The sequence below is a fragment of the Anguilla anguilla genome, chromosome 3, assembly GCF_013347855.1.
Source record: "Anguilla anguilla isolate fAngAng1 chromosome 3, fAngAng1.pri, whole genome shotgun sequence".
Lineage (NCBI taxonomy): Eukaryota > Metazoa > Chordata > Actinopteri > Anguilliformes > Anguillidae > Anguilla > Anguilla anguilla.
This window is the reverse complement of record NC_049203.1, coordinates 44,883,249-44,903,305: the sequence shown is the minus strand read 5'-3', so window position 1 is coordinate 44,903,305 and position 20,057 is coordinate 44,883,249. Positions and strand designations below refer to the sequence as shown.

The window sequence follows — 20,057 nt, the reverse complement described above, 5'->3', positions numbered from 1 at the left end:
TTCTATATGACATTGGCTATATCATGAATACATCATCAACTAAACCAAGTCCAGGGGAAGACGGGGTTTTGACTGTAGTAGTTTTGCTTGTTTATTGATTTAAATACTTTGGATTTAAGGATGACATTTATTGCTTATGTTTTGATATTTTATTATTTGCAAGAATTTGTATAATGATAAAGATAATGTTTAAAGGATGCTGTGTCAAAGATTCTCAGTGAGACTTACCTATGTAAGCTGTGGTAGTGGCTAATGGGGTAATGGGTTGATTGCTCCCAGTATTTAAACAGTTGCTATGACACTCAGGATAGGCTGACTAAGAGGGGTTATGCTGTGTTGCCAGAACACAAGCCTTATTTTTGTTTCTAGTTGCAGATTTAATTTTCCTCAGTTTTGCATTTTGATTTACTTCTTTTTGATTTTCATTTTGATGAGTTAACCTGCGTATTCCTGAAACTAAATAAAACAACATACCTGGGAACTGAAACTTTGCCTCCAGAATCTGCCTGCCTATCCCACACCTGGCTCTTTGGCTAGACCACCTTACAATAACCTAACATAATTTTTTTTTAAATTAATGAGATACAACAATAGGCAATAAATAGTTATCATAATGTGCACACTGAAAGAGATGTTTCTGAAGTTTTACTGGACAGGTGTTCCATCCATGAATTTCTTGTCAGTACGTCAGTTTTTTCTTGAGCAACTGTGTTGCTCCCAGTAACAAAGGCAGCAGAACTACATGCTGTTGTCATGCCCACCAGGGAACAAACAGAGAGTGCTCTGTTGGGTAAATAAATGGACCCCTCTCTGGGGTGCACAGAGACAGAATCTAGGCATAATCCCTGTCCTGAAAGTAGACTGATCTTATTCCAATGTCCTACCTCATTTCAGAGCCCAAACATCAGGATTTCATATTTGAAACATCCAGGAAAATGGTTTTGACTGTTGCAGCTGATTGTTTATGTTTGAGACCTGTCAGTGGGAGGTCTACTCTCAGGTTGCAATAAACTGATAGATAGCTCTGGCAAAACAAACCAGTGATACTTTTGTCTTAAAGACCTCTAAACATTGGAGTTATATAAAAAGTGATGTCCTGTCTTGAAGGTTGCAAGACATAACCTTTTCAGACCATCAAGTAATTGTTGTCCTAATGCAAATAATGCATCAATTCAAGACATGTTGATAATTACTGGAACAACATGCAATAAAAATGTGTGGCAAGACCTCCATCTATGTATGTAAAATTGTCTACAAACAATGTAGGGCCTTAAAGAAATTCACATTTGATGGGGATATTACAAGACACTTAGGCTATTAATATAGACAAGTGATTCAAAGACACTTTTTTTTAAAACCATAAACACAAGTCAGACCCAAACACAATTTTTTCAAAAGGAGATCAGCTTACAGCTGCCAAGGAGAGGAACATGATTAATGACAATCGGTTCAATTATTTTAGTTGCTTTTGTCCTATGAGGCCTGCTATTTATAAATTACCTTAAGTAGGCTATAAATTGTAAATACATTCCAGATTCTCCAGGTACACCTGTTGATACACAATTGTCTAACTTTGTGTATTATTTTATCAAACCTTATGTCTTGAATGTAACTTCATACTGAATATTAGGGACTCAACAAGATAGTCCTTTGACCAATTTGCCTGATAATGTCATTCTCCTGAGCAACATTTATGCACTAATGAGATTCATGAAGCAATTTTCATATCTCTCTCACTATTTTAGATATCACATAGATGCAATGCCTCCTAGCGAACCCATCATAGTAATCCTTTGTAACTATCCTAGCATCCTTTGTAGGGAAGAATTAGGCTACTTTTCATTTGAGGATTTTTTTTTATTACAAATTTAGGGAATTTCAATGGGTTCTAATTTTGTTCCAGGTATTAGTGTTGTTTTTCTTGTACATATACAGGATAAATGGTATATATACAGTGACAATATTTTGGCATAGTCAAAAAGATGAATTTAGGAATTTTCATGACTACAGAATGAAGCTGACCCTGGTCTAAACTTTACCATAGAATTTTAAAATGTCTCTGTTGTCCTGCAGGGGCAACAGTTCTATTTCCTTTTTTTTTTAAATATGTATCTCACCCCATACAGAGCCATGCCCCTACCTCTTACCTCATTTATAACATCAGGGCTCTTTAAATACAAATACATGTGGAAAAGAAGTCACTGCTTAACACTACTCTGTGGTAAAGGAAAATAACCTGCAGCTTATCTCTCATATCAAATCTATTTGCTCCAAATGAAGTCATTACAGGCCAAGGTGAAGCCTCCATGTGATGTGAAAGAGAAAAGACTCAGGTAGAATGTTAATGTTTTTTTCTACAGAAAGTAGAACAGACCTGAATGTCTTTTTTGTTTTATGAAGTCTTTTGCTCTCACTTGTTGTAGCCTTTCAAAGTGATCAAGCTACTACCAATTGCTTCCTCATACCACATTTTCTTCTAACAATGAACTTTATTATTATTATTGTTGTTATTAATAATAATAATAATAATAATAATAATAACAACAACAACAACAACTTAACTACATAGACTGTAACAATATGTAGCATATACAAATTTATAGAAAAAATAAGAAATTTTGTCTGTGAATGTGTGTTCTAGATATGCAGTGCAGCCCATAAGTATTTGGGGGAACTACGGATAAAAAAAGGCTGTAATTCCTACACAGATCACCAAATATGGATATAAATACCCTCAAACCAGAACTGGAAATTAGCATTTTATCCTCACATTCATTGTTTCAATTAAAATCCAATGTGCTGGAGTACAGAGCAAATACAACAAAATTTGTGTCGTTGTCCAAATATTTATAGACATAGAGTTTAAAGTTGTAAATAATTGGATTAAACCTTATCAATTCATTTTGTTCATCAGATTGCATTGACATTGTTACATCCATCTTTTCTCTCTTATGGTGTTGACTCTGGTTTCCCATGAACAGTGACAGACTTCCTTAGTTGGAAAAACTGCAGGTAACTGGATCTTTTCAGCCAGATCAAGCAGGATCGCAGAATGTTGTCTCCATTGTGATAAACAGTATGATGTGGTGCAATTATGTTCACGAGGAGATACTTGCTAACTTCATCTTTGCTACTCTCATTACACCAACATAGTTTTAATTCCTCCAGGCATCGACCATTCTCTTTACAATGATTACGAGACCAGCGTGCCCTGCCCCAATTAATTGATTTCATTAATTTGTTAAAATTCCGATTCTGAGCCAGAGTCTGTAGCAAAGTTTGACTGGTACACCCATTAGCCCCAGAAAGAGATAATATTTTCTTTGCGAGGTCGACAGACATACTTCCGGACTTGGCGGGATTGAAAATGGTACATACCACTGGCGCATTGGGGGGTGCAGTGTAAAGTTATTTCTGATATCAACTATACTTTCAAACTCCGCTTTTACTATTTGTTTAGAATTTGCTGTACTTTATCATATTTTATTCGAAATAATTACACTAATATGTAGTTAATGTATTTTATATCATTCAGTATGGTCTTAAAAACTGAGCACCCACACGGACCAAGGCTTGGATAAGGATTGAACGAAACCCGAATTCCTAGAGTGGTATGGGCTTGCCGGATTTCTCAACTGGATGTGGATCCTAGCTAATTTATTTGGTAAAACCTAGTAGAACTTACTTTACTTTTCAGTGTATTTGTCAGTAAGAAGTATAATTTAAAACTATGGCGTCGTCTGATGTTGCTCGACAATTGGTACGTGTTTTCTTATATTCAAAAGTAATATATGTGTGGTTTGTTTCAAAGAATGTCCAAGTTAAAATTTTCCCACAACTGGGTTCATCGTGTGTATCCGCCTGCTGGCTAAGTAGCTAGTAGGCTAGCGAGCATCTTTTCACGAGTGTCAAGTAAGCAACCTTACGTAGTCTAACAAATGTAACTTCTCTAATTGCTTAAAGTTTGCTTGCTATGAGTTGAGAAACACCGCGAATGTTAGGAAGCTGTCTAACTATTCTACGAGGGCAAATCTGCAATAAAAACTGTGATACCAAGCACTCATTAGCAACTTAATTAGCCAAGATCGATAGACCAAAACTAAAGTCAACTAGTTATTCCTGAATTTCTAGTTGCGAAGTTCTAGTTAACGTTAACTAATTTGGCTGGATAAATAACACCTCCCAAAGTTGTTTAGTTTTCTTTAATTTGTAGCTAGCAGTTTAGCCTAGCCAGTAGCCTTCTATGTTGACATTTTACATAGCTAGCTAGTAAGTTACTGGTGAACATTTTAGCTGATTAGCATTTGAACATGGCTAACAATATTACACAATGCATTTTACTTGTTTCAATCGAACGTATTACCTACTAGTCTAGTTGTCGGTGAACACAGACAACAAGCATTTGGGTTCCAGAAAGACGGCACCGAGTTGTTAAGCTCAGATTGCAAGTCAGCGTTGCCTCATCTAAGAAATATTTGCGTGAAAATATGTACAGCTGAAATATGTTTTGGTGGTGTCTGCATTAACCCCATTAACAATCTTAGCTGTTATGTCAGTTGAGAGAGGCGGATAGGTCAGAACTTGGTACGAGTTTTGTCCTCTATTGATAGAATTGAAGTCAAAGGTACATGTTCTGCGGGAATTAAATTATCTCATTTGATTAGCTGACCATGTGCAGGCCATGGTTGTGGGGAAAAAAACATAATGACTTTCAATAAGGTTTTAATTTCCATATTTATAGTAAATCTTTTTGTTACTGAAAACCCTATTCTCTAATTATCTGTCTGGTTTTGAATTGTGGATGCTTTTTAATATCCCTTGGGTGGGTCTCCATCAAAATTCAACCAGGATTTAGGTGTTTTATGGTCTTATGTTTACAATTTTCCTAATTCTTCCTTAAAACAGTATTTGTCTATTAAAATGAATAAAACAGAATTTTAGACATGGTATCTTGCATAGCGTGGCAGATACTAGGGTCTGAAGATGTTCCAAAATGGCTGCCAGTTTGGGGGCTTAACACTTTTATCTGATAGTATGAATTAAATAAAAATCATAGTTAATTTTAGGTATTAGCCTAGGCCTATACAGAATGCAAAGAACACAAAATGTGTACAATTTTGTCCCAAATATGAATGTAGTAAGTATGCATGAAAATTGGATCAACAAAGATCATTAAGAATGAAAAGTCATATATATATATATATATATATGGGCATAATTGTACACTTATATCTCCATTAAGTGATGAAAGAATGAGCATGAGAAAATATGCCAACATGTGAAATTCTTTTCTGTTGAATATGTATGACCAGTATACATTACCATTATTTTGCATAGATGAGATTTTGTTTTTAAGGTATTAATGACTTATTTTGGTTTGCCTTGTAATCTTAGCAAAAGAAAGAGATTCTTATTCCTATTTTCACAGAGATACAGACATCTGAAAATGATGCTTCAGTAAAAGTTGGCCATTTTGGATGATCATTGATCATTTCTTTTTCAGTAACTATTTGGTATCTCAACCTCTAGTTTCAGTTTTAGTCTTTACAGATTGGTAAGTCATATGTGTATTAAAAATGAAGGCATTCTGAGAAACAGGCCTGACAGTCTAGTCGATTTACCATGGAATGACTCTTGTCTCTCTCTAGCAGGACAAAAATGCACGACCTCTGTCTTTGTCGGGACATGTTGGTTTTGACAGCTTGCCTGATCAACTGGTCAACAAATCAACCAACCAGGGTTTCTGTTTCAACATCCTCTGCATTGGTAAGAGTATCATAATGATAATGTCCAAAATGCATTGGCTTGGCTATAGACAGAGATGAGCAAAATACGCTTTAATGTATACGGTTAACAATGCCTAAATGCCTCCAAAATGAACTGAAAGTATCTGTGAACTTTAGTCAACATGGCAAAGGAGCAGGTTACTTTGCAGATGGCACATTGCCGTTCTTTTGCATAATTAATACCAATCAACCCAGTTATATTTGACATGCATGCATTTGAAACGCTGCCAGTCTTTATAGATATAAACATAGATGTTTTAATAAGCAGTTGCAAGTGATTGATGGATCTGTATCCTTCCAGGTGAAACGGGTATTGGCAAGTCGACCCTGATGGACACCCTGTTCAACACCAACTTTGAGAACTTTGAGTCCTCTCACTTCGAGCCAAAGGTGAAACTCCGGGCCCAGACGTATGACCTTCAGGAGAGTAACGTTCGGCTAAAGCTCACGATCGTTAATACCGTGGGCTTTGGTGACCAGATGAACAAACAGGAAAGGCAAGCACATAACACCCTTTTATTCCCTTCCTCGTGTTTTATGCTCTGTTGAATTACTGATAAGAGTTTCAAAAGTTTCCTGGCGAGTCGCAGCATAAAGGATGGGAAAGCCACAGATTTATACAAGAGATTATTTAATTTCCAAAAAGAAATAGTTCTATTAACGAAAAGGCGAAACGGAACATGGGCAGTGTGGAACCCTGAGAGTTTCCGCAGAGTGAATCCTCTTTCAGACATCACACTGCTCCTCATAAAGGGCTTCTGTCGGGTGCTGCCAATCCTGCAATTGAAGAAAGGAACAAAACAAGGAAAATCAAGGCAACCAAACAGGCCTACCCTTAGGGGCACCAGTAAGATGGCTGGGGATGTAACATAGGCCAGTGAGTGTTGATTCTGCCTTCTGTGCAGCAGTTTTTCTGCAGAGCACTGTTGTTGTGCTTTTTAGTTGAGAATTTTTAATTACTTGATGGCCGAGCTACTTAAAGTGAAAATCACTGTATGCACATGACAATACAGACACCCACAGAGGATACATGTAATGCCCTGCGTTATTACATAGCGTTCCTAAAAGTTAGACAAATTACTTCTGATGATGTAGTCGGGAAGAACTCCTGTCCTGTTTAATATGAATTGTATACATGATTCAGAGTCTGTCATGTGTGCAAATACGGGTACTCTGTACTTTGAGTGACTGTCAGTATGTTCCTGGGTTTTAACCTTAATACTGAAAGATGGGGTTCACAGCCATTTCTATGCTTCCCTTACCATAAGCTCCTGTAGTTCATTGCAGAGTTCTCAATTATCTCTGAGATGTTGGCAGAACGCTTGATGGACACATGTATTTTATTATTGTATTATTATTATATTATTCATCCAATTAATGCTACGTATTTTTCCATTGTTGGCTCAGAGAGATTGTCATGTTCCTCATAAAGGTTAGGCCTCTACCCCCTTACTGACCAGCTGTCTTACCGCTCTGCAGCTACCAGCACGTGGTGGACTATATCGACACCCAGTTCGAGTCGTACCTGCAGGAGGAGCTGAAGATAAAGCGGTCGCTCCACAACTACCACGACTCCCGCATCCATGCCTGCCTCTACTTCATCGCCCCCTCCGGACACTCGCTCAAGTCCCTGGACCTGGTCACCATGAAGAAGCTGGACAGCAAGGTCAGGGTCCCGACTGGAAGCCCAGGCGTCTAACCAAGCACAAATGCGCACACTGCAGTCTGTCCGAGAGGAACCTTGGAGGGTTCTGTGATGATCAGATCAAGCTAATTCGTGTTTAAAACTTAGGAACTTGGGTATCTGTCAAGATTACAGCATGAAGCAAGGGTGTTCTGTCTTTAGACTTGTTATTTCCAGACCAATGTACAGTCCTTACAAATTTCATCTCAACACAATCTGATATAGTTTTTCCCACATATATGGCTGTGTTACTTGGGGGCTCTGTGTCAGGCTGACAGCATATCTAGCTTATCTGGTGTTTGAACCAGTGACTTTGTAACTCCCATTGCTGCTGCCATGCTCATCAGTGTTTTATAGTTAGAAGCCAAGCTGCAGTGTGTTCTGTTCACCTTGTAGCTACAGTTATGAAAGCTGCCGAGTGAGCAACTTTGCGTAGCCTGCAATCAGGAGTGCCTGAAATAAACATGCATTCATTTCATTTGTAATGGGGCTGGATCATAATTGTCTATGGCTTCATTAGTCTTGATTTGGCAGGACCTAAATGTCAGAAACAGCTGTGTGTGTACACAGAGTTTGGCAGCTTGGACTCATATTTTTGGATCTGCTTGTGGATACATTGTTCACTGTTCATTTGGCAACATTTCATTCAGGATCACTTTGGTTTTTACCAAAGAGAATATTAGGGAAATTATTTGACTGCTGTAGTGTGGTCAGTGTGAAGGGAAACGGTAACTGTTGTGCGGTAGTCTGCATCAGCATAGAGCTAACATTAGCCTGTGTGTGAACAGGATATGTCTAAAGCAGTCTGGAAGCATGGTCAGTGTTATTTATAAGATGTGTCGTAGGGCAGTAAAAATGACAAAGTTAAAACACTTAAAATGTAAAGTCTTATATTTTTCCTTATTCTTAACAAAAAATGTTTGTGGAAAGAAAGGTGAAGTGTTACCTTCAAAATCTTCCAGTTTGGGAAGCTGGTATGATGCAGACCATTGGGCAGCTAACTCAGCCATGGCTGGATTGGGATCCCATCTCTATCTGTAACTCTCTCTGTTTCTCCCATGTCTGAATGAAGTGAACAATTGCTAAAGGACTGTATGCTCTAAAACCAAAACAAAAAAATCTTTCTGTCATTTAGTTGGAGCGTTTAGTGTAGGAATAAACAGCGTTTATGAATGAATGCATACATGCACTGAAGAAACATTTGTGGACTACGAGCTCTCACTAAACAATGAATAATGGGAAACAACTGGATAGCTTAACACAGTGAGCTAAGCACATTAATCCTGTTGACACAGTCCAGCTGTTCGCCCAGACTTTTCTTGTGGCTAGGGAATAGTAACACTGATGTTTCCCTGCAAAAATGAATAATTAATAGCTTTTTTTTTACTATTATAATAGTGGGACAATATGCCCTTCGTTAATATGTATGTATGTATGTGATTTTAAAAAAAGGAAATAAAATAATTCAGATGATACTTTATTCAGACGGGTAGAAAGAAAGCAGAGTGTAATGGGTAGATCAGGGACCACAGCTGAGCAAGTGCTATGACGGAGATCGAAACCCCCCCACCCCCGCCCCCCACCCCACAGGGGAATGGCATACGGCCTAGAGTTGATTGCCCTACAGACTGCAACACTCATTTCACCAACAGCTTTTTTATTTATTTATTTTTATTTTTTATTATTTATTTTTTAAGGCATCAATGCGTGTGCATTTTTCAGTGTCATGCTCTGTAATGACAGGTTTAGCAATTGGGGAGAAACACCTTTTCTTAATTTGAAAAAGTCAATTACATACTTAGACTTACTACAATCCTATGAGAAAAGAGTTTGCCATCTGCTCACTGGCCTCTGTAGGTCAGAGGTCCATTTATCCTCCATTTTGTCACAATCAGTGTCCACAGCAGACCTGGCATAATGAGTTCCCTCTGGGAAGTCATACTCCAGTTTGTGATGAGTGTCCAGTGTCACATCTGGAACCACAGAAATGGTATTTGTTTGCAAAAGAGATTGAATATTGCATAGTGTCTCATGCACATTATTAGTCTAGCTATGCATGATACACGTTGTCTGCACTTAAGTTTTTGGAATTGCCATTATTCATTTAGAGATTATAATGGCATGCCAGTGTGGTTTAGAATGCTTGTATAATCATGTAGGCTGGGCTGTTTTATAAGTGGGAGTGAGTGGGCGAGGTAGAAGACAAAGGGAGAGACTTCTTTGATTGTAAACGCAAGACCACTGCTAGGCTAAACAAATCCTGCATAGCACGCCTTTAACTTGTAGAGATTTGAAGTTGAGTTGGAGGCAATGGGATCATTCAGAAGTGAAGTCAGTTTGGTACTAGAGTCACTTGTTTATTGACAAATGACCTGCTGAAATTTGCTAAAAGGCCTAATACTTGTTTTATGTTCTTAAGGCCAGTATCTATGCCTTTTGTATCCATTCTAACCAATCCTAATTTATATGTGCATTTCTGTCGTTTTACTTTAAAGGTCAACATTATTCCAGTTATTGCCAAGGCAGACACTATCTCTAAGAGTGAACTCCACAAGTTCAAGATCAAAATCATGAGTGAGCTGGTCAGCAACGGTGTCCAGATCTACCAGTTCCCCACTGATGATGAGACGGTCGCTAAGATCAACACTTCCATGAATGTGAGTACTATCTGAACTTTGAACTATGAGAAAGCACTGCTGATTTGCCTGCCTGTAGGCTAACACGAATATCGCTAACATGATGCTGAGTCTTGTTGGAAAGGATTATCTATGCCATTGTTTTCTATGAGAGGAATGCGTTGGTGGCTGATATACATGATAGTCTATCAAAGCATCACTGCTGTCCACTGAAAGAATTCACAGTTAAACATTTAACGCACTGCAGTCTGACATAATAGTGTGTCAGCCAATAAGGGATGGTCTAGTGCGAGCAGGGGATGGGCTTTCAGTTCCTTCAATTTTCAAACAGGAAAAACGGATTGTCGCAATGAATGCTCACCCAGTGCTGTACAGCACATCTCTAAAAATGTATACAGACTGCTTAGTGGCACGTTCTTAGTGTGTCTACAAGTCTATCGGATATGTTTTTTTCCCTACATAAAGCTTACAAATCTAGTCCGTGCAGCTAGCTGGATAAGCCAATATAGAAGATGACAGGTTCAGGAAATGCAAATAATGAAATTTGAATGTTACGGCTATTTATAGATGAATACAACGCTATATGATATGACATGCTGTAGTAATCAGGATGTCATATAATTGATGCAACGTTTCATATATTAGGTAGTAGGCTATTTAAAATGACTGGTACTGAAGTGAGAAAAACATACCTGTCATCCAATCATCTTTCAAAGCTCTTGAGGTATCAGTTGTCTTTAGACTTATTCTGACTGCATTTTCCAACCTGACACCGCGTTTTCAGAGTTCACTCAGTTTTATTGAAAAACTGAACATATGTCACAAGGTGGCACGGTACTGTAGATACTGCAGACTGCAGTATCCAACTTGATACTGTAGTTTGCAACTTTCAGAGCGCATTTCAGTTGGCACCGAAAAGGTACCAATATACCCATTTAGCTGAACTGGGCATAGACCACTCTGCTAGACAGTGCCTGGAAAAATAAAGAAAAACTTGCACAGGTTAATATTACAGGTTAACATATTAAAGACCACAATAAACGGAGTGACTCAAATAGACAGACCAGTAAATATTTTGACACAGTGGGTGCAGTTCTTGTCCATAGATTCTACTTCTTGAGGTGCATTGGAAAAGCAAAGACAAATACATTCCAGGAACCTTTTTAGTTCCCGTTGCAGATAGTCCAGTCTGGTTTCAGTTCCTTCACCCTGATGCAGAAGGGGCTATTGTTTGATCTGAACCAGTGTGTTGATCTGCAAATAATGGCCTGCGCTCATGGCTTCAGTGATGGCATGTCCTCTTTTCCAGGGTCACCTCCCCTTTGCTGTGGTGGGCAGCACAGAGGAAGTGAAAATTGGGAACAAAATGGTGAAAGCGCGGCAGTACCCTTGGGGCGTGGTGCAAGGTGGGGCTCTTCACACTTGTTTGGAAATGTTAGCAGGACTGTTCAAGGACAAGAAGCATTCTAAAGCTGAAAGAGATGTGTGAACAAGTAGCTGTTCTGCCAGAGAATGAGAACCGCTCTGACCCTGTCTGTCATTAGTGTCATGAAATGAAAAGGTGCTTTTTTTTGTATTTAAGGTCAATGTACTGCCCTTTTCATAGTTGTGCCCTTCACATATGCTGTGGTCTTTTTTTTCTCACTGATTTGCTTTTTGTGGCAGAGCACCTAGTCTGAAGGTATTGTGAGGAAGCGTACCTGTTATTAATATTTAATGATGGAAACTGCTTTAGTGCTATTGAATGATTTGTGGTGGAGAATGAGAATCACTGACTTTGTGAAACTGACGGCAGCGCTAATGTATATGGAATGACTGATTTTCTGCATTAGAGAGAATAGCAGGGTTTTTGAAGCTGAGGGAAATGCTAATGTATATGTGAATGTCTTGTTTGATTTACAGTGGAGAATGAGAATCACTGCGACTTTGTGAAGCTGAGGGAGATGTTGATTTGTGTGAACATGGAGGACCTACGGGAACAGACGCACACTCGGCACTATGAGCTTTATCGCCGCTGCAAACTGGAGGAGATGGGCTTCAAAGACACCGACCCTGAGAGCAAGCCAGTCAGGTACATTTTGCTACACTTTGGATGGAAAGCATGCCGGTTCAGGTTATTTTGTATGGTTTGTATTGCCCTCCTGCAGAGTTAGCATTAGCCAGAAATTTATGGTTTTTGGCTGGTATAAATGATCAAAGGAAATTTTAGTCTTTCGGACACTCGGGTCAATTTAAAAAAATGTATTTGTAGGTTCTTACCACTGTGGTTGCTGTAGCACTGGATTCTGCAGTTTTTATGCAGAAGAACAGCCAAAACACAAGGAACACTGCTTTCTATAAATGCAGGTATTCTGAGGTCTTTTTTTTTTTTTTTTACAAGGGGCGATGACCCAGACTTGAACCACAACAAAATAATTACTCCTGTTTCTTTGAGTCAGTCATCTTTCAGTGTCTGAGATTTGTGTTTGTTGATCATACTGTTTACACAACTGTTGGTAGCATTACAAGATTTGAAGAGAAAACACTGAAATGAAAAGTTGAAAATGAGATGACACGCTCTAATTAGCTACTCAACAAACTCCTAGGATTAAAAAATATATATTGTTCACCTGGGTAGCAAAAATGTGTTTTGATCATAACGGCAAAATATTATTTATAGCTTATTTCATCCCACTAATCCGGCTATTTCAGTTCACCTCTGTTCAAAGATAAAATAAAACTATGGACAACATACACTTATTATTGTGAGTTAGCATTTTATGGAAAAAATAGTTATTTTTATCAGATTTTTCCATCAGACCAATTTTTCCGAAGAAGCAGCATGATTGGCAAGGGCGATGCATTACGTTTATTTTCTTTCAAAAGCGCCTCAACTTGTTCTCACCCCAGTTCACCCTGTAATAGGCTCTGTAGGCATGAAGCAGAGATCGGATCAGCACTGCAACGAAAAACCACCTGCAGGCGGAGACGGTTGCGTTGGCTAATGTGAATCTCAGGACGCACTAAAACTTACAAGATGTTCAATTTCAATTCAGCAGCTGCCCGCCTCCATTTCATTAAGTATCACTGCAAATGAAAGGACAGCCTAAACACGTTTGTGGTTGGCACTCAGAGGCCTAATGTTATTTTCTGCCCGTTATAAATAGGCCATTTTTACTGTCAAAACTCGATGGACCTGAATGGGTCTAATGATGATCTTGATATGATCACCAAATTGTTGTCTTATTGTTATGCATTATTCTGCTGTGCAGGCTAAAGGAAATGAATGAATCGGCTACTATCCAAATATTCCTGTCCGAGGCAGTTAATAGCGGAAATTGCACATCAGCCCAAGACAATTTTTTTTTCATCTTTGCTCAGTAAAATATTATTCCTCTATTCAGAAGAAAAACATAATTCAGTGAACAACTAATGATGCATGGTTATGACAGATTCTGTTGAGAAATGGTTAACCCCTTCTACATCACCTCTTTTTTTTAACACAAACCTGAAAATGACATACCCAAAATAAAATGGTTCTTATTTCTGAACCCTTTTGACTACAGGCATAATCCTGGTCTCTTCTGAAAGGTAACCATTGGGAGTTTGTTTTCTAAGAGTCAGGATTACTCTAAATATTACCAAAACAATGTAACAGAAGCTCTAACACAGTGGAAGTAGATACAGATGCTTGTGGCTATGCCTGGTCAGCTTAGAAATGCTATGGAGCCACAGCCGCAACACTAGACAAATTCTGGTCCAAACTTGATGACAGTGCCACCAAGAATGAGTATTCTGCATGGCTTTTTCAGAGCTATGTCTAGGGGGGCTTCCAAAAAGGCCATTTGGAGACTCCAATAGGACAGCTGTTAATCAAATGATATTATTTGTCTTAGAGGGGTAAAATACTGTATATTTTATACTATATGCTTGTGGAAGTAGTAGTAGTGCTGAAATGAGCTCCCTTTCCCGCTGTCGATCACCCTTCCCCTCCATCTTCCTCTCCCTCTCCCCTTCCCTCTCCTTACTTTCCCCTTGCCACCTCTGGCAGCCGTGGGTCTAGAAGATGCTAGAAGAAGCTAATGTAGTTATTTTCTGCAATCTAGTTTACTAATCCATTGATTGAGGTCCATTGATTGAAGTTTAAGTCAAATGCCCCAGCCCCATCAACATGTCAGTCACATTCCACAAATTCATATTCGCCACATTTATTATTCAAAATCAGGCCTACTTATTTATAAGCCTATTGAATTATAATAATAATAATTTGGGGGAATGTATTTAGAAGCTCACTGGTATAAAATGGGATCAAGTTCTTCATGAACATGCTGTGGAGTGAAATCTATTTTCACTGACCTCAGAAATATTCACTTTTCACCTCAGAATTTTAGTCATTTGTCAGACAAACTGAAACCGTCGTTTGAAACACATCGTTTTTTGAACGTGTAATGGTGGCAGAACAATTATTTCATAATTCCAATATTCTTTCTTTACTCGGTCACAATATTTACACAAATAACATAATTCTTTTGTGTGAAACAATTTTGTTAGCCAGTATTAATTTCCTTAATGTCTGCATTTATCGATAATATGGTTTGAATCAGTGACTGTTGCCGATTTCTGTGCCCCCTTCTGCCGGTTCAGTCTGAACAGGGGTTATGTAGTTACCAGTCATAATGTGCACTGTCTATAAGGAATTTAACAAATCATGAACTATGCCTAAATGTGTAGTTCAAACATTGTAATATCATGGTTGAGCACTTAGTAATTTGTTTTTATTTCCCCTAGTGAAAACAAATCTGGTCTGTAGAGCTCTTGTATGCCTGGGAATACACAAACACTACCGTAATGTTGTGTACATAATTCATTTTCCCTGACAGTACCTCCCCCAAAGCGCTCTGTGAACTGTTTTCTTGACCCCTTGTGGCTGGGCATTCTTGAGGGTTTTCCTGAAGAACACTCAGGCGCTAACATTTCCATTCAATATCCTACTGTTTGGAGCTTTGGCCTTCAGTCCATTCTAAATTATTGACGGAGGATGCATTTGCTGAATAACCTATTGTAACCCTGAGCAACAGAATTCAGTATGAATACTTAAGGGTGAATTGTGCTTCAGCATTGTCCTTAAATCACAGTTATATTTCTTATTTATGGATGTATCCAAACCTGAATATCCTATTGCAAGATGCACAGATATTACCTGGTAATATAGATGTTTTGTTATGTTTTTATTTTGAAGTTAACCAATGACATTCAGAAGAATCTTTCTTCATTCATTGGCAAGTCATAGAAATCCTCAGTTACTACGGAAAAATTTAGCATTAATTGGAAATGCACGTCTTGTATGTAGGGTTCATCTAAAGTCAGCTAGTTCCAAAGTGCTGCATAATGAAAAGAAAAAAAAACTTTCTGGCATGCAGTGCACTGAAGCATTTCTTGAAACAATTTATTCCAGTGTGCTTAAGTTCCCTGGAAAAACACCTGTGTTTTGTCTTCCATGATTATTATAGCAAGCTAGGGACTCTTCCACTGCCCAGTATCCTAAAGAAACACTGCCCTCTAATGGTCCTACCATCTCCCCTTCCAATTCTGCACTCATAATTTTCACAATCCACATACGCAAAATGATTAAATAAATTGTTGGCTTGGTGGGCTGGCAATCACTTGAACAGGCTTTTGGTTTATTGCACACAGTCACTTGTAGATAACCTCCTTTAAGTGTCAGTGAGCTTTTAAAACCCAGAAATCCCACATAAATATTTTATCCCATAGTAACTGCCTGGAGTGTATATACCCTTCATGGCCAAAGATTTGTGGACACCTGACATCCAACATCTCATCCAAAAGTATGGCATTAATATCAGGTTTTGGTCCCACCTTTGCTGCTATAACACTATAACAGCTGCTGCTTCACTCTTCTGGGTAGGCTTTATACTAGATTTTGGAGCATTGCTGCAAGGATTTGCTTCCATTCAGCCAGAAGAGCATTAGTGAGGCTGGGCACTGATTGGGCGATTAGGCCTAGCTCGCAGTTGGCTTTCTAATTGAATCCAAAGGTGTTGAATGGGGCTGAGGTCAGGGCTCTGTGCTGGCCAGTTGAGTTCTTCACCGTTCTAGACAAAACCATTTCTATCTGGACCTTGCTGTGTGCCCAGTGCCCGGGGGGCATTGTCATGCCTTCCCCAAACTGTTGCCCCAACAGTTGGAAGCACAGAATCGTCTTGAACGATTTTGCCTTCACTGGAACTAAGGAGCCCAGACCAAAGAATGAAAAGCAACCCCTGACCGAGCGGTGTCTAGATACCTTTGGTCATACAGTGTATGCCTGAGGCCCTGTGCTAGCCTAACAACATCATGTGCTGCCCCTACCTGTGTGTCCCCAGCCTGCAGGAGACCTACGAGGCCAAGCGGCAGGAGTTTCTGGGCGACCTGCAGAAGAGGGAGGAAGAAATGAGGCAGATGTTTGTTCAGCGGGTGAAGGAGAAGGAGGCCGAGCTGAAGGATGCTGAGAGGGAGGTATGTTTCTCTCCCGCACTATTATTTCCATAGTTCTGTTTAACCAGGGACTTGGTTTTTTTCCTGATTAATCAGGAAACATTAATATCAGACCATTAATGTGCCTTGGGTGTGCAGTGGCCTTTATGGCTGAACATTCTCTCCTACTATCAGCTGTCAAGGGTGCAAAAGCTCTTTATAGATGTGCTTATGATGTGCCTGAGTCCTTTTAAAGTCTGAAAAGCGCAATTTCCTGATTAATCATTACAATTAACATCCTTAATAACCTTAGCCCAGCATGTAAATAGGCTGCTGCTGGTAGTGGATGTACTATGTGGGGGCCGCTTTATTTGTTTTTAGAAAGTATCTGGCCCCACCCTGTGGCCAGTGCGGGCGGTGCAGTCACTCCCATGTGCGGTGCTCAGTTGCAGGGCAGGTTTGAGCAGCTGAAGAGGCTGCACCACGACGAGAAGAGCAAGCTGGACGAGAAGAGGAGGGTGCTGGAGGACGAGATGGGCACCTTCGGCAAGAAGAAGGCAGCCACCGAGCTGCTTCAGGCCCAGTCTTTCAACACTAACGCCAACTTCAAAAAAGACAAGGACCGCAAGAAGTAAGCCTTTTCAGTTTACCACCTCCAACTACCACAAAAGTATTAGTTCATGTTTTCTTTGCAGTGTTTTAAGGAAGACGATCAGGTCCACGATCATCACAAATGCAGTTAACTGTTTGACTTGTGAAACTGGGTAATTTTGATGCTTATAGGACCACCACAGTAATCCCCTGTAAAGGAAAGGCAGGGACGTAGACTTAAATCATTACTGTAATATTTTATTAATACGCAATCAAATTCCACTGATTAGGTTTGATTTGTATTGTGTTGCCACATTTATAATTTTGTAGTGCTGAGAGATGAGTGTTTTCTGAGTTCGATTTCATCTGTTTTGGAAATTAATCACGGATTTCGATTTAGGTATTTTTATTTTTTATTTTTTAGAAATATGAATGTACCATGAAATAATAACATTTTAAATATCATTTTACACAGTTAAAAAATAAATTGCATGTTTCGTTGAAGTAGATCTTTCTTGAGACCTAAGGATCCGTTATGTACAGTAAAGAATGTATTTGTGTGTTAAATGCTATGCAAGTGATGTTCTCTGCTTTTTCTTCTTTTTTTCTCCAAGTTCTGGCTTCATGTGAAGAAGTGTAATCGACAAGGACCTCTGCACTCTGGTGGAGACCAATGAATTCCTGATTTTTTTACCTTTTATCACTCTTCTCTATGCTGTCTTGCTATTCATGTCTGCTGCCTGGGCAGTCTTGTGCCAAGCTATTTATGTACATATTTACCATCCTGTATTTTATACACTACACTGCTGTTGTGCTCTGTTACTTTTTAAACCCAATACCCCTGTGTCACATTCTTGTTCTTTTGAGATGTTCTGTTAAGTCAAATGTGTGATGCTTTTCTGTTTTAATAAGATTAGAATCATTGTATGTGTTATGCAGACATATAACTATTGTCCTACGTCTTATTCATGCATAAATGGATCATGTACCTTTTTTTAAAACTGATCTGTTAAAAAAGAAATCAGGTCTTTATTTACAGAGTATGGAAGCCATCATTGGTTAAGAGAACAGCCATCATTGGGGGTCCACTACATTGTGGGCAGGATACCCAGTCCTGCCATTCTGGAGAGAGGTTATTAAAAATGAAGCTTATTAACTACACTATGCAATTTTCGATATGAAACTACATACTTACTCTCACATACTGCCTTGAAGCTACTGTGTGCCTTATGTTTATGTGTTTGTATTTGGAAGTACTTATTGGCAGCTGCTACTAAAAGGGAGATCTATTGGATGAGAAGCATTTTTGTTCAGCAAGTTGCATGTATTTTGGTGTGGATGGCCAGACCTATACCACTGTACTTGGTGTTTCTAAAGAGGGATGTTTTTTTACAGACTCTACTAATGCACCAAAGATTCACCAATCCTTTTATAAACTCATGTTTTGGTACTCTCACGCAAAGTAATGTAATTATGGAAGCAGCCATGTTGGTGAGATATTGTGTATTAGAAAAAAATAAAATTTCAAATTTCTCAAAAGGCACTTAAACTTTGTTTCCTGCTTCACTGGATGTGTGAGGTATGCCCATATGGATTATATTTGTTATTATGGAAGGGAAATCGATGTACATTTTGTTTCCCAGACATACATAGATATTCATAGATCTAGGAAATACATGGAATACAGGTTAAATATTTAAAATTCTATGGTTCAACATATTTTTCAAATATGATTAAATAATGAACAGTATTTGATAGTGGAATATTTGTGAAAATGCAAATTGTTGAGGTTAGTCTGCATGTTTGCTTGTGCCAATTCAATTGGCTCCAACCTTGGCACCGTTTCACCTACATTACGCTCTGAGTGACCTCGTCAGCTGCCTCTAGCACTTTCACAAGGAAACCATTTACTCCACTAAAGAGAGGGACTCAGGCTAGCAGTGCTACCCATTAACTTCTGAAATGACTGATGTTTTTGCATATAGGTCTTCTATATTGTTCCTTTTACAAATCTATAGAAATTGACTGAGTCTCAGACCTAAGCAAGCATTAATTGCTCTTCTGTGGTGGGCAACATATAGTATCGACACATTTGTCTTTTTTCTGTCAGTTGATACTTCTTCTGACCACATTATCATCTTGGAACTTCTGATATTGATTGATTATCAATTTTCAGTTAGGCTTTATGCTGACCTGCCAACCCTGGACAAATTTTATGAGTACCACATCAGCATACGCCAAATACAGTAATCATTACTTTGTGAGGAGTGCAAAGAGAATAGTCAGCAAATGGCCAGTCAATTAGAACACAATACATAATATAAGTAAATGAGCAAGATCCACAGCAGTTGTCTATAATAGATCTAACTATTGCTACAGAAATTTCTCTTGGCTGCATTGTAGCAAGGCTAGCCAGCTTTGTGTAACATCATCCCATTCTGCACTGCCAAAAGTTAAATCTGATCAAACGTGGCCTTGTTAGGTGTGCATGTGTGTGTGATACCTGCAACATTTTCTCAAGAATGATGCGTTTGAGCATGAACATGGCTGCTTTTGCAGATAATTGGACATTGCAAATTAGGGTGGGAATTGGACATGCTCAGCCGCATGTCGAGCTCCAAATTTATTTACAAAATAATAAATAAATGAATAAATAAATAAGCTTTGAAATGTCATTGAAAGCTGAAGCATGCATAAAGCAGAAGACTAGCCTAACTAGGATGACAACCAGACTTAGTTTTAATGCTTTAAAGTTTTAATGGCAGCAGTGTTTATTGACAACCTTACAAGAACCTAGAGCTTTAAAGCCTGTACAAAGTACAAGCACTTTATTAATCTGTATGAGTGTTCATGGCAAACAAGCTCAGTACTGCAGTCACAACAGAATTTAATGAAACACCAGGTGGT

The 20,057-nt window shown here is 38.8% G+C and overlaps 1 protein-coding gene across 2 annotated transcripts; it reads left to right on the top strand.

Moving 5' to 3' along the window:
- Window positions 1–3,602: 3,602 nt before the first annotated feature.
- LOC118224149 (septin-11-like) lies at window positions 3,603–18,699 on the top strand. Of its 2 annotated transcripts, none has more exons than XM_035411372.1 (10): window positions 3,603–3,760; window positions 5,649–5,766; window positions 6,088–6,283; window positions 7,266–7,452; window positions 9,966–10,127; window positions 11,416–11,512; window positions 12,009–12,177; window positions 16,469–16,601; window positions 17,006–17,190; window positions 17,765–18,699. In XM_035411372.1, exons 1-10 carry the CDS (start codon window positions 3,731–3,733, stop codon window positions 17,778–17,780), a joined length of 1,293 nt encoding a protein of 430 aa, XP_035267263.1. In that variant the 5' UTR covers window positions 3,603–3,730; the 3' UTR covers window positions 17,781–18,699. The 2 variants fall into 2 exon arrangements, with proteins under 2 accessions (XP_035267263.1, XP_035267264.1); XM_035411373.1 differs by having other exon boundaries at window positions 3,604–3,760; window positions 5,652–5,766.
- Window positions 18,700–20,057: the final 1,358 nt, after the last annotated feature.

Bases quoted from the DNA above. Each gene is read 5' to 3' on its own strand.
- LOC118224149 (XM_035411372.1), top strand. From the start codon at position 3,731: ATGGCGTCGTCTGATGTTGCTCGACAATTG. The intron at 6,284-7,265 runs GCAAGCACATAA...ACCGCTCTGCAG, and splicing joins CAGATGAACAAACAGGAAAG to CTACCAGCACGTGGTGGACT. The intron at 7,453-9,965 runs GTCAGGGTCCCG...TTTACTTTAAAG, and splicing joins TGAAGAAGCTGGACAGCAAG to GTCAACATTATTCCAGTTAT.